The sequence below is a fragment of the Trichechus manatus genome, unplaced genomic scaffold (assembly GCF_000243295.1).
Source record: "Trichechus manatus latirostris isolate Lorelei unplaced genomic scaffold, TriManLat1.0 scaffold00153, whole genome shotgun sequence".
NCBI classification, from domain to species: domain Eukaryota; kingdom Metazoa; phylum Chordata; class Mammalia; order Sirenia; family Trichechidae; genus Trichechus; species Trichechus manatus.
This window is the reverse complement of record NW_004444089.1, coordinates 6,766,905-6,781,513: the sequence shown is the minus strand read 5'-3', so window position 1 is coordinate 6,781,513 and position 14,609 is coordinate 6,766,905. Positions and strand designations below refer to the sequence as shown.

At 44.5% G+C, this 14,609-nt stretch overlaps 1 protein-coding gene across 1 annotated transcript in view; it reads left to right on the top strand.

Moving 5' to 3' along the window:
* The window catches only part of LOC101353945 (serine/threonine-protein kinase DCLK1), a 96,432-nt gene that overhangs the window by 36,500 nt on the left and 45,323 nt on the right, over positions 1 to 14,609 (top strand). The window contains exon 7 of the mRNA XM_023740360.1: positions 45 to 191. Coding sequence (XP_023596128.1) covers positions 45 to 191 — 147 coding nt within the window. The remainder of the gene's footprint in view (positions 1 to 44; positions 192 to 14,609) is intronic.

Sequence of the window (14,609 nt, the reverse complement as noted above, 5' to 3'; positions counted from 1 at the left end):
TGCTAACGTGCCCCCCTGCTAACGTGCCCCTCTGCTCTTCTCAGGGAGGAGATCTTTTCGATGCCATCACCTCCACCAACAAATACACGGAGCGAGACGCTAGTGGGATGCTGTACAACCTGGCCAGTGCAATCAAATACCTGCACAGCCTCAACATCGTCCACCGTGACATAAAGCCGGAGAACCTGCTGGTAAGAGAGATTCCCCTGTTACGGCATCTTGAGTTCGGAGCGCTCAGGAACGAGTACAGATATTTCTTTTTTCTTTTCTTTCTTTCTTTTTAATAACTTGTTTTGCTTTTATTGTTGTGGAAAATACACACAACATAACATACACCAATTCAACAATTCCTACATGTACAATTCAGTAATGTTGATTGCATTCTTTGAGTTGTGCGACCATTCTCACCTTCCTTTTTCCAAATTGTTCCCCCCCCTCATTAACATAAACTCACCGCCCCTAAGATTCCTATCTAATCTTTCAAGTTGCTCTTGTGAGTTTGATCCCGTATAAATAGTTCTTTTAAAAGAGCACAGTGCTCAGGGCATACATTCTCTACTAAGCTAACTATTGTTTGGTTTAAGGAAGACTTCAGGGGATATTTTTGTTTAAGGTTTAAAAATTATTTCAGGGCAAATGTAGAACAAAATTCTAACTCACAAAACAAACTAGACTTACTGGTCTGACAGAGACTGGAGAAACCCCAAGAGTATGGCCCCAGATACCCTTTTAAGTCAGTAATGAAGTCACTGCTGGGGTTCACCCTTCAGCCAAAGATCAGACAGCCCATAAAACAAAACAAGACTAAATGGGCACACCAGCCCAGGGGCAAGAACGAGAAGGCAGGAGGGGACAGGAAAGCTGGTAATGGGGAACCCAAGGTAGAGAAGGGGAGAATGTTGACATGTCATGGGGTTGGCAACTAATGTCACAAAGCAATCTGTGTATTTATTGTTTAATGAGAAATTAATTTGCTCTGTAAACCTTCATCTAAAGTACAATTAAAAAAATTATTTAAGGGCAATAATTTCAGGGGCTCATCCATCCTCAATGGCTCCAAAAAGTCTGGATTCCATCATAATTTGAAATTCTGTTCTGCATATTCCCCCTTTTGATCAGGATTCTTCTATAGAATCTTTCTTTTTAACCATTTTATCTTCACGGCAAGTTCCCAGCTGGCCTTTTCTGTCTAGCTGGAAATTAGCCTCTTATGTTAATCTGTAAGAGTTAGCTGCCGTTAAGACCACCGAACTTAGTAGCAAATAAAAACCAGGCATGGGGGTGGGTAACAGAGCTCAGGGTTGTGGTTAATGCCTTAGGCTAGGACAAGAGAGGGGCTGGGGCATTTGCACATATGTTACTTATCTGTAGCATTTGTATGCTACAAAGTTGTTACTTGGGAAAAATAGAAAAGCCATTTTAGAATTTCTTACTCTCCCAACTTTACATCTCAGTAATAGAATCTAGGGAGTCCCTGCATGGAGCAAATGGTTAACACGCTCGGCTGCTAACCAAATGTTGGAGGTTTAAGTCCACCCAGAAGTGCCTCAGAAGAAAGGGCTGGCAAAGCCATTGAAAACCCTATGGAGCACAGTTCTGCTGTAACACACATGGGGTGTCCATGAATTGGGATCAACGCAACTGCAACTGGTGATATGGTCTATAATCCAAGAAAAGTAAATCACAGTGGGCTTTAAAGACATCAGCCCCCCACCCCAGCATAAAAATAATCTTGAAGAAGAACGAATAAAGAGCCAGAGACATTCCTTTTACGATGACTTGGTTTGCTTTTCATGAACTCCATATCCCTGGGGAAACATTGAGAGTTCTCCACACGCAAATGGGGTCCCCCCCAGCCCATGAATTAATGGGGACAGTGTAGACTGAGGAAGAACTGAGGAAGCTGAGAACGCCGGGGGGGAGCCGTCACTGGTAGGTAGGGGAGTAACATAAATTTTGCTGGTTGTTCAGGCTGGAATTCCAATAAAATCTATTTAATTTCTTCCCCAAAGATGTAGCAATTCATTAACTCTAAGCATCCTGTATTAAATGGGACCCCAGCTCTCCTGCTGGTTTGCCCATCCCTCCAGAAACCCAGGAAGTGAGGCTTTTCTTTCTAAAGCATCCCTACTCCAAGTGTGGTCCACACACTCCCTGCATCAGAATTACTCCCAGATGCCTGTTAAAAATGTGAACCAGTGGGCCCCCCTCCAGCTCTCCCGAGTCCGAATCTGGTAACAGGGCAGAGAAACCTGCAGTGCAGCAAACGCACCCCCTGCCCACCCACCCGGGGATTCCAGTGTGCGCTCAAGCTCCAAAGCAGATGAGCAGCCCAGTTCCCGCTGCACACATAGACTCTGATCCTGTCCGCTGTTACCCAGAACCGTCTCTGTGCCTGGCCCCCTTGAGTCCTCACAATAACCGTATGGGTAAAAGGAGCCCTGGTGGCACAACGGTTAAGTGAAAGGTCCGTGGTTCAAACCCACCCAGTGACTCTGTGGGAGAAAGACCTGATGGTCTGCTCCCTTAAAGATTACAGCCTAGAAAACCCTATGGAGCAGTTCTGCTGTGTCCCATGAGGTGGCCATAGTCAGATTCGACTCCATGGCACCCAATAACAAGTTCTAGTCCTGCGCCATTTCACAGATAAGGAAACGGGAGTACCTAGGAGGTAAATGCCCCACCGAAGCCTAAATGACTGTCAGTGGAAGAGCTAAGAGTTCTAAGAAGTTCCCAGGTGATGCTAACACTGCTGGTCAGGGACCAGTTCTGAGAACCACCGGTAGAGTAGTTGGTCTCAAAACTTATTATACATAAGAATCACCTGCGGATCTTGTTACAGTGTAGATTCTGATTCAGTATACCTGGGGTGGAAATGCAAATTCTCAGCAGGGGTCGAACTGGGAGGAACTGGTTCAAAGCCCTGATCTCAACCCAGTTCTGACCTACTCCAAACCCAAGCTCCGAACCGCCGTTGTTAGGCACCGTCAGGTCGGTCCTGACTCTTAGGGATGCTGTGTACAACAGAAGGAAACACTCCCTGGTCCTGCGCCATCCTCACAGTCCTTGGTATGCTTGAGCCCATTGTTGCAGCCACTGTGTCAATCCATCTCAGTGAGGATCTTCCACTAGACTACGTAAAACTCTGAATTAGGGACAGAGGTTTGTCGAGGGCTTGCCGTGTGCCAGGTACCATACCAGGGAACAAGAAAGTCATGTGACTTCATGGAGTCAACATTCGAGCAGGGAAGCTGGGCATTCGGGAAGTAAATACACAAGCAAGTATTAGTTCATTGCAATTATGTTAGCAGTCTCGGGGCTGCCGGCTGGTGAAGGCAGCTGAGGTCAAATGACCAGGCTCTGACTTAATTACCCTCAAATTCCACATCCCGGCAGCAGCCTAAACATTCTCTTCTGCCTAGTTGCCCCCATAAATGGCAGCAATTTTCTCTCTTCTGCAGTCATTATTCTTGCATCCGGAATTCTGTAGGATGGTGTCACGGGAACAGGCTTACAGCTGGACCTTTGTTTAAAATCTCCCCTAGGCTCTGAAAATCAATCCAGTGATTGAAAATTAAAGTTCCGTTCCCGGTCGGCAGCCCCGTGTTGTGTGCCTCTTCAGTGGCTGTTCGCCAGCGTCTGTTCCTGCAGGCGGCTCGGACAGTTACCTAGAGGTGCACTTCCACTGCAATTACCGTTTGCAGGACGCTTGTCCAGTACTGTGCTCACTTGAACATATTGCACTTGAATTACCCTAAAAGAAAAAAAATGTTCTTTCTTTCCCTTTTCCCTTTCTTCTCTAATTTGAGAATGTGAGATATATGTATATGTATAAAGCAAACCCGTTGCCGTTGAGATGATTCCGACTGTAAGCAACTCTAGAGGGCAGAGTAGAACTGCCCCATAGGGTTTCCAAGGAGCAGCTGCTGGATGCAAACTGCTGACCTTTTGACCACCAAGGCTGCACGTGTATATATATATATATATCTCCTCGTTTGCTTGTGTGCGGAACACTCAGTGTTTCCCCAGAGATACAGAGCTTATGAAAAGTAAACCGATATTCTGAAAAGAATATCTCTAGTTTCGTAATCATCCTTCTTCATGATCATTATCATCCTTGTTTATTTATGTATTTATGGAGCCCTCGTGCACAATGGTTAAGTTCTTGGCTGCCAACTGAAAGGTTGGTGGTTTGAACCTACCAGCAGCTCTGTGGGAGAAAAGACCTGGGAATCCGCTCCCATAAAGAAGATTACAGCCTAGAAAACTCTATAAGGTAGTTCTACTTTGTCATATAGGATCACTATGAATCAGAATCAGCTTGAGAGCACACAGCAGCATATGCATAGACACACATATGTAGAAAGAGAGAGCGAGTGAGAGAATCAGAATCGACGCAACAGCACACAACAAATATACCATTGCATTCATTCATAATTTAGGTTTAAAATATCTATACAAAAACCTAAAGGAATTCAATTTCTCCATTATAGCAATTTCCTTGTACTTGGGAGGAACAGGTGGCAGATGGTGTATTCTGCAGGAGGAAATCTGTTATAGGATGAAATAGGTAGGGTGGAATAAATGGAACAAAATTGGGATGGCATTGCTAATTGCAGGTGAGACTTCTGTTAATTTCACATTCTGTTAAACTTTCTATGGAAATTCAATCTCGTGGCAAAATGTAGAAATAGACTATTTTTGAAAAATACTATGATAAAATTAATATAAGGATTTGAATTCATTTTCTTACTACAGGAAGACATATTGAATAAATTAAAAACCACCATTTTATACTTTGCTGTTTTATTTAGAGACCTCAAAATAATCTTCTAAATTGTTACACTGATATCAAAATTTTTGCTAATTAAATGTTTGATTGAAGTTTGTTTTACCTAGCAAAGTATTACCTCCTCTCCTCTCTTATAGACATGGTTACTTTCCAAAGACTAGGTTGTTTATGTGAATTGGGTTATGCAAAAATGGAGGATACTACATCAGATCACAAAATGGCGGATGACTACATCATTCCATAACTGCCAAATTACATCATTACATCACTGAGAATCACGGCCCAGCCAAGTTGACACATAACCCTAACTATCACAACCAGCATTACTCTCGCCTCGCACCTCAGCATTCGTTACTGTCAGATGTACATTGTTAACGCACAAAATAGACAGTAGATTTTTTACTATTGTCGTAAATGCGAAATGTAGAATAATGAGATAGTCGGTAAGTGAGGAGAAGGTGTATTTATAAATACTTAATTCGGCTATAGATTCATTTTATGCAGTAAGATAGTATATATAGACCTGTTAGCATTAAATTCTAATACAACAATGGTAAAAATATAAACATTTTTTTTTAGTGAAATGCCATGGTAACTTTTTAGACATTTCTGAATGTGGTTTTACGAAGTCCTACAAAAAAAGTTTATGTTTTTATATTGTATTAGAATTTTTTATATTGTTGTATTAGAATTTTATAACTTGACCTTAATGGTCTGTATTGATAAATAAATCACATGTGTGATTTATTTAATTCTAAATGTTTGATCAGGTCAAATATTTTAATCAGAAAATATGAACTCGATTGACAGAGATATTTCCAGTCACATTTTGGCAAAAACTGGGAATGACTCAATGTGAGACCTTTTACATTTTTATTTTTGTATCATCACTAAGTGGAGCCCTGGTGGTACGGTTAAGAGCTCAGCTGCTATCTTAGGTATCTAGTGCTGCTGTAACAGTAATACAACAAGTGGCTGAGGTCAACAAACAGAAGCTTATTTTCGCACAGTCTGGCAGGCTAGAAGTCCAAATTTAGGACATCAGCTCCAGGAGAAGTCTTTCTCTCTCTGTAGGCTCTGGAGGAAGGTCCTTGTCATCAATCTTCCCCTGGTCTAGGAGCTTCTCAGTGCAGGGACCCCAGGTCCAAAGGAGGTGCTCTGCTTCTGGTGCTGCTTTCTTGGTAGTATGAGGTCCCCATGTGTCTCTGGTAGCTTCTCTCGTTTATATCTCAAGAGAGATTGGCTCAAGACATAATCCAATCTTGTAGATTGAGTCCTGCCTCATTAATATAACTGCCGCCAATTCCATCTCATCAACATTTTAGAGATAGAATTTACAAAACATAGGAAAGTCACATCAGATGACAAAATGGTGGACAATCACACAATACTGGGAATCCTGGCCTAGCCAAACTGATACACATATTTTTGAGGGGCACAATTCAATCCATGACAGCTGCCAACCAAAAGGCTGGCAGTTCAAATCTACCAGCCGCTCCTTGGACACCCTATGGGGCAGTTCTACTCTGTCCTGTAGGTTTGCTATGAGTTGGAATCGACTCGACGGCAGTGGGTTTGGTTTTTGTTTTTGTTTTTTTTTGGTTTCATTACTAAGGTTTTATTTTCCTCCCAGTTATTTTATGGTTTTTTTTAAAAATGTCATTGCCAAGCCTGGTGCTTAATGACTGTATGGAGGGAGAGCAGGTGGATGAGAGGGTGGGACAGACAGATGAGCAAAGGCTGACTGTCCTTCACAGACAGCGGGCAGACACAGCATCACAACCTGAGCCATTCCATCTCACCTGCTGCATTGAGGACTTGATGCCGGCCTCAGGAGAAACCTCACCGGAGTCCCTGGGTGGGGCAAACGGTTAATGCACTCAGCTACTAACCCAGAGGTTAGCGACTCGAGTCCACCCAAAAGCACCTCAGAAGAAAGGCCTGGCAATCTACTTTTCAAAAACCAGCCATTGAAAACTGTAGGGAGCACAGTTCTACTCTGGCACACATGGGATCACCATGAGTCGGAGTCAAATCTATATATATTTTCTTTTGATGTTTAAACCTCACTGAATGGAGAGAGAAAGCAGGGCTTCCCGTTTCACCTGTGGATGAGACCACCGTATATATAGATTGAACAAAACGTGTATGCCGCACCTTTATACACCATGATTGTATTTGCTAGTTTATGACTACAAAGAACCTTTCACTTTTTTTAACTGCCTTACTGAGGCTAAAACGCCGCTGGGTGGTGCAAACAGTTGGCGCTCAACAGCTAACCTAAAAGTTGGTGGTTCAAACCTACCCGGTGGTACCACAGAAGAGAAGCCTAGAGGTCTGCTTACAGCCAAGAAAACCCCATGGAGCACAGTTTTACTCGGCACCACGGGGGGCGCATGGGTCAGAACTGACTCCATGGCAAGGGTTTTTGGTTTTTCTTACTGAGGTCAAACGCCTTCAGTTTACAGGACTCACCACCAGATGGCAGGCTTGTACCTTTGGCAGCAAAGTCCTCTGTAGCAGCCTGCTTTTCTTCCAGGAGCTGGGTGAGTCTTTGAAAAATGTATTCACAGATACGACCTCCTTAAGCAAATTAAAGTCTTTCCTGACAAAAATATAACTTACATAACTAGCTTTTATAATAAATAAACACAGAGTAATTTTCTCAAAAAACAAAAATTTATGTTCAAGAATCCTTTCCTCCCCACTCTCCAGCACTCCCTGGGAGAACATGCCTCTTTGGGTCAGAAAGTCTGTTTAGAAATTCTCTGTCCAGATGTATGTGCCTGCTCTTAGCTGCCCACCAAAATGACATGCACAGCTCCATGGTCGTCATTTTCACTAAATTAATTTTCATCTAGCAGTAAGCAATAGGAGCGTTAGTGGTGCGGTGGTTAAGCGCTTGGCTGCTAACCGGAAGGTTGGGAGTTCAAAGCCACCCAGCAGCTCCATGGGAGAAAGACCCGGCAGTCTGCTCCTGTAAAGATTATTGTTGCTGTTAGGTGCGGTTAAGTCGGTTCCGACCCATAGCGACCTCGTGTACAACAGAACGAAACACTGCCTGGTCCTGCGCCATCCTCACAGTCGTTGTTATGCTTGAGCCCATTGTTGCAGCCACTGTGTCCATCCATCTCGTTGAGGGTCTTCCTCTTTTTCACTGATTCTCTACTTTACCAAGCATGATGTCCTCCTCCAGAGACTGGTCCCTCCTGATAACATGTCCAAAGTACGTGAGATGAAGTCTTGCCATCCTGGCTTCTAAGGAGCGTTCTGGTTATACTTCTTCCAAGACAGATTTGTTCGTTTTTTGGCAGTCCATGGTATATTCAATATTCTTTGCCAACCCCACAATTCAGAGGCTTCAATTCTTCTTCAGTCTTCCTTATTCACCATCCAGCTTTCGCATGTATATGAGGTGATTGAAAACACCATGGCTTGGGTCAGGTGCGCCTTAGTCTTCAAGGTGATATCTTTGCTTTTCAACACTTTAAAGGGGACTTGGCAGCAAATTTGCCCGATGCAATATGTCTTTTGATTTCTTGGCTGCTGCTTCCATGGTGTTGATTGTGGATCCAAGTAAAGTGAAATCCTTGACAACTTCAATCCTTTCTCTGTATATCATGATGTTGTTTATTGGTCCAGTAGTGAGCATTTTTGTTTTCTTTATATTGAGGTGTAATCCTTACTGAAGGCTGTAGTCTTTGATCTTCATCAGTAAGTGCTTCAAATTCTCTTCACTTTCAGCAAGCAATGTTGTGTCATCTGCATAATGCAGGTTGTTAACGAGTTTTCCTCCAATTCTGATGCCCCGTTCTTCTTCATATAGTCCAGCTTCTCAGATTATTTGCTCAGCGTACAGATTGAATAGGTTTGGTGAAAGGATACTGTAAATCTGTAAAGATCACAGCCTAGGAAACCCTATGGGGCAGTTCTACTCTGTCACGTGGGTCGCTATGAGTCAAAATCAACTCGAAAGCAGTTAACAAAAACAACAGCAGCAGCAGTAAGCAGGGGCAGTGGTGTCCTGTGGCAGAATTCTCACCTTCCATATGGGAGACCCGGCCAGCGCACCTCATGCAGAGCCACCACCCGTCTGTCAGTGGAGACTTGTGTGTTGCTGTGACGCTGAGCAGGTTTCAAGAGAACTTCCAGACTAGGAGAAAAGTCTGGTGATCTACTTTTGAAAGTCAGCCAGTGGAAACCTTGTGGATCACCGTGATCTGATCCCACGGTGCCTGGGGGTGCTATGAGTGTGGGGTGACTCGAGGGCAGCTGAGAACAGCAGCAATAAGCTATTCCTGTTCATCCCCAGTGATAACGGAAGTTTGTGCCTCCAGTGCTTCTTAGCTTCCAACTCAAACCAGACTCACAAGAAAGCAGATTTCCTCCTGCTTTCATCGCCCGACTCTGGGGTCATCACTCTGTTCTGTGACAGGACAGCTAATTGGACTGGTAGACTGGGGGAGGGCTGCAGAAGGCCCGCATCTAGAGGTCGTGGACGGCCCTCTGTACTGTGAACTGGAACCACTGGAATGCGTTGACTGACAGGTTGGGGGTCACCCAAAGGAGGAGATCCAGTGATCTTGCATGAGTCTGCCGTTGACCCGAATCGGCACCACCGGCCATTGAAGGTGTGTGGTACCAGTGGACAGAACTGGGATTCAGAAGCACCTTTGGCTCTCTTTTGTTGTGAGGTGCCGTTGATTCGATTTTCTACTCATAGTCACCCCATGTGACAGAGTAGAACTGCCCCCATAGGGTTTTCTAGGCTGTAATCTTTAGGGGAGCAGATCACCAAGTCTTTCTCCCTTGGAGATGCTGGATGGGTTCAAACTACCAACCTTTCAGTTAGCGGCCAAGCCTTAACCGTTTGCTCCACCAGGCTTCCTAGAGGTCCAGAATCAGCAAGAGGGAATTTGCAAGAGATGAGCCTGAATCCCTGTGGACTGAGTGGCACGGGAGTAGCTGGGCTAACGATCACGCAGGGAGCCCGGCCTGATGGCCGGTCATAGGCTGTCTGCTGACTGAATTCAGTGTGAGGCTCAGTGGGATGTGACTGCTAAAAACACAAATGTGGCTTTGTTGTCAGCTGTCCTTGAATCAGCCCGACTCATGGCGACCCCACACACAACAGAACAAAATGCTGTCTGGTCCCACACCATCCCCATGATCAGCTACAGATCCGACCATTGTGGTCCATGGGGTTTCCACTGGCTGATGTTCAGAAGTAGATCACCAGGCCTTTCTTCCTAGTCTGTCTTCGTCTAACACAGTTTTCCACTGAAACCTGTCCACCATCATAACAGGTTGCAGGCCTCCGCTGATAGACGGTGGTGGCTGTGCATGAGGTGCACTGAGCAGGAATCGAACCTGGGTCTCTGCATGGAAGGTGAGAATTCTACCACTGGACCACCACTCCATCCATGTGAGCTTAGCCTGTTGCCGACTCATAGCGACCTCTTTAATTAAAAGAGAGTTTTACTGTCAAGGGCGCCCCCTTCCCTGATGACACCACAGTGTCCCTCTGCTGAGGGAACAGGGGCCTGAGTCTTCACCCAGAGAAGGGGCGGAGGAAGGGAACACAGTGGCTCTCGTCAAAATACAGAAGGGCCGCCAAGTGGAAGACGGAGCACGTTTTGTGCCGCATTTAAGGGCACTGAAGTAAAACAGAAGAGATTAGTAGGTGAGAAATGTGGACTTGGTGTAAGACAAAACTTTCTACCAATTAGATCTGTTTGAAAATGAAACAGCCTTTATAAGAGGTAGCGCGGTCGCTGGAGGTGGCCAAACAGAGGCTGAATGGTGGTCTTTCGTGGGTGTTTGGGAGAAATTTCTGCTCTCTGAATTTGGATGGAAACTGAGGGGAAACAGAGAAAATGTGACGTTTCCCTGACACGTTCTTCAGTCCAGTCATGAGCCACTCTGCATGTTCTTTCCCTGTGGGCCTTTCTTCTCCAAACCTGTGACTCTGCCTGGGAGAACAAGACATGACCGGAAAGAGGTGCTTCCTTAGCTGGTCTGCATCTGTCTGTTCCACGGTTCGTCCTTCAGTCACTAAGGACTTAAATAATACAATTTATTTCATTTGAAACGACATAGCCTTGTTAGTCTAGCCAAGGTCAAAAATAATAATATATAATACTAGCAATGGTTAAGCACTCAGCTACTAACCAAAAGGTTGGCAGTTCAAACTCACTCACAGATGCCTTGGAGGAAAGGCCTGGCGATCTTCTGAAAATCAGCCATTGAAAACCCTACGGAGCCCAATTCTACTCTGAAGTACATGGGGTCACCATGAGTTGAAATCAACTTGATGGCAACTGGTATGGTTTGGTTGCCTAAGTTATGAGGATACCAATAATCCCGCACGTATTAGAAGAAAGGGATCTTCATAGAACTTTTCTGAAAGGCGATTCGTTACTCTGTAGCTGTGCCTTTAAATCATAGGAGTGACGTAAGACAAAATAATTCTGTTTCCAGAAAAGTAACCTGTTGTTGTTAATTGCCGTCCGGTCGATTCCGACTCACGCGACCCCATGTGACAGAGTAGAACCGCTCCGTGGGGTTTTCAAGGATGTGACCTGTTGGAAGCAGAGCTCCAGGCCTGTCTTCTGAGGTGCTTCTGGGTGGGTTCCAGCCTTTCAGCCAGTAGTCGAGCACTTAAACATTGGAGCCACTCAGAGACTAGAGATTTAACCTCGGGGAGAAAATCAGATGTCTATACATATATGGGGGTGTTCATCTCAGTGTTTTTTAGTATTTGAAAAAAATCAAACTACGTCAAAACAGCTGACATCAGGGCGTTGGGCGTATTTAACACCAGTTAACTGCCAGCGTGGTGGGAGGCAGGAGAGCAACACCCTGGTCAGAATCCCCGGCTCTGACGCAGACGCGAGTGAGTCCTGACCCTGCCACTTCCTAGGTGTGCAACGTTGGACAAGTCATGTTTCTGAGGCTCAGTCTTCTCATCGCTAAAACATAATCAAATACTAGATCAGTAGGGTTGTTGTGAAGATCGTCTGGGACAACCGCGGGAAGTCCTCAGCCTGCCGCCCCGTGCACCCTGTGTGGTCAGTCAGTGGGAGTGGGAGGAGTTGTGGTGGAGGCAGTGAGGGGCAGTGGTAGAACTCGCGCCTTCCGCGCGGGGGACCCGGGTTCGATTTGCAGCCAAGGCGCCTCATGCACACCCGTCTGTCAGTGGTGGCTTGTGTACCGTTACGATGCTGAACAGGTTTTCAGTGAAGCTTCTAGGCTGAGTGACGAGGAGGAAAGGCTTGGTGATCTACTTGCAAAAAAATCAGCCAACGGAAACTCTATGGGTCACAACAATCCGATCCCATTGTACATGGGGTTGCTATGAGTTGGGACTGACTCAGGGCAGCTAATAACAAAGTTGTTGTTAGGTGTTGTCAAGTCATTTTCAACTCATAACGATCCTGTGTGACAGAGCAGAACTGCTCCATAGGGTTTTCAAGGCTGTAATCTTTGTGAGAGCAGATACTGTATTTTTATGCAAATAACGTATGCCTTCTATGTTTGGTTGCCGATCTTGCCCTCACCCCTCAAGGTGTTTTCATAAGGGCCGCTATGCTAATTTTTGTTGCTGTAAACAAATGTAGAAGGTGGGTATTATTTGCATAAAAATACAGTAGCCAGTTCTTTCTGCAACACAGCTGCTGGGTGAATTCAAACCATCAACCTTTTGGTTAGCAGCCAAGTGCTTAAACATCGCGCCAGCAGCCTCCTTAAAAACCAAGTATTTGTGTGATTATTATTATGGTGCACCCATACCTTGAAATACCCATCAGCTACTGAAAATGATGACGTAGATATGTGTTTATTCACTTGGGAAATGTTCGCGATGCATTGCAAAAGAAAAGCAGGAGAGAGAAAGCTCTGGAATCTAGACCCCAGAATGTTTTCCTCTGGAATCATTTGTCTTCTCTCATTTTTCAACAGTGACATATCGTATGTGACTTGTGTGATGAGAACAGAATGAAATTTTTAAAATTGCGGTGGCCCCGGGTTCCCAGGGTTTTAGCAGAACCGCAGGATGAACAAGCCCTCACAGAGCCAGGACCGTGCATGCTGTGTGTGACTAACCGCAGCCACGGGACTGCCTCCTTCTGAGACGTTTCACGGGCGTTTAACCGAAGTCTGAGGGTCGCCTTTCCTGGCGTTTCCAGCCACTCCTCCGTCTTCCCTTATTTCCCCGGCCTAATGCTTTGAAAAGCGATTTTATTTTTCCCCCAACATCGTTACCTCTCTTCTGACTTGCCCCTTTCCAACTTCTGTACAATTTTATGATTTCTTTAAGCTCTTGATTTCATAAAGATTTTATATGTGGGCATAAAATGGAGATTTAGAGTTTTAATTTTTTTCCCAAGAGGTTTAACTTAAAAGTATGTGGACTAGAAAGTACATTTTGCAAAATAATGCCGTGCTTTAAATATTGCTATATTTCACTTCTTAAAGATTTAAATTTAATCCATTTTCCTTAGAAAGAGTCGTAGAGACTGCATACCATGACTGGAGGAAGGCCCATGTCGTTTTAAACGGATACCGCATTTGCTAAAAAGTGCAGTGAGCTTTTTCCACGGTTTTGTCAATTTCACACCACTTTTGTTCAACTGTTTTACAAAATAATTTTTACTGCGTACTGAACTCCTCTGGGAAAATATTTCAGTGGCTACTAATGATTCGTTAGCCAACATTTCAATACAGTTATCCTTGACTTCATCACAGCATCGAGAACTATACTTGTTCTAACACATGTTATCAGTCAGCTTTTCCTTCAGTATTATGGGAATCTCAGAAACCATTTCCCTGACTTCAGGTTATCTGTGAATTTTCGTCTTATTTTATGGCCGCCGGCTGCATTTTATGACTATATATTAAATCTTTTATTCTTTCAAACAACTTTTCCAAATGGTCTCAGTTTCCCATCCAAGGGAGATCAAGCATTGGCCCAAACAGTGACTGTTCCTGAGTCCCAGCTAGTGTTAAACCCCAAAATAAACGAACAAAGACCTAGAAAGGGAAACCCTTCTTAAAAAGAAAAGCCCTGTGTGAAATGCCAGTCTGCCAACACAGCTACATACCTGACCTTTCACCGTGTCTGTGCCGGCTGGGACGCGCCTCCCGCTTCTAATTGGAACCTTCTCCTGATCATTGCTGTTTAACACATTCAGTCTGTCAAATCACGAGATGTCTTTATCGCTGTCTAATAAACCCTGGAGAACAACTTCTCTGGCTGTAGCCATCTGCAATGATCACAACGGTAGCTTACAAAATACTTACAGTCTTTATGGTGATGGGATACATGTGGCAGCCCACAATTGTGTGTAGCCACATTCAATTAGTGTTGTACCATTGCACAGTTTTATCGCTTAGTTACAACAGGGAAAACCCTGCATACTAGGTGATCTGCACTAATCCCCGTCTCTTCAGTAGCTCTCGGTGTTTAAAACGTGGCTGACCGTGTACAGCATTTAAAGGGCCCGTGATGAACAGTAAATTATATCTCACCATGTGAAAACTCCTTGACTGACAGTGAATATGCTCCACTTCACGGGTGGGTCATGTTTTATTAAAAAAAAAAAAATACCCGTTGCGACTAAACCAAAGCTAAGAAGTTTCCTGAATACAATCAAGCACTTCGAAGGAGTAGAGTAGCAGGGGTGGGGGTCTGGGGTCCATGCTTTCAGGGGACATCTAGGTCAATTGGCATAACAAAGTTGATTAAGAAAATGTTCTGCATCCTACTTTGGTGAGTGGCGTCTGGGGTCTTAAAAGCTTGCAAGTGGCCATCTAAGAT